Source organism: Pterocles gutturalis, unplaced genomic scaffold (assembly GCF_000699245.1).
Source record: "Pterocles gutturalis isolate BGI_N339 unplaced genomic scaffold, ASM69924v1 scaffold37264, whole genome shotgun sequence".
Taxonomy (NCBI): Eukaryota; Metazoa; Chordata; class Aves; order Pterocliformes; family Pteroclidae; genus Pterocles; species Pterocles gutturalis.
In genome coordinates this window covers 1-202 of record NW_010129421.1, presented here as the reverse complement: position 1 = coordinate 202, position 202 = coordinate 1, and the positions used below count along the sequence as shown (strand labels likewise).

Below are 202 nucleotides of genomic sequence, written 5' to 3'. Positions count from 1 at the left end.
CCCAAACCTCGCGCCGGCATCGAAGCCACCTTCGACGAGGACCGTCGAGCCCGGGGGATACAGCGGTCCCACGGGGTAATACGCCACGGGGAGCGAGGAGCCGATGGGACCCACGGCCACAGACTGCGCCACGGGCAGGAAGACGGAAGCGCCCGGATACGCCGCAGACACGCTGGGGACGGTGGCAGCCCCCCGAGGCGCG

At 71.8% G+C, this 202-nt stretch overlaps 1 protein-coding gene across 1 annotated transcript; it reads right to left on the bottom strand.

Moving 5' to 3' along the window:
• Positions 1 to 6: 6 nt before the first annotated feature.
• Positions 7 to 186, bottom strand: LOC104466503 (DAZ-associated protein 2-like; the record flags this gene model as incomplete). The annotated part of the gene is made up of 1 exon (XM_010079939.1): positions 7 to 186. A coding segment is annotated over one exon (180 nt), but the record flags the coding sequence as incomplete, so codon positions are not given.
• Between the last annotated feature and the right edge of the window lie 16 nt (positions 187 to 202).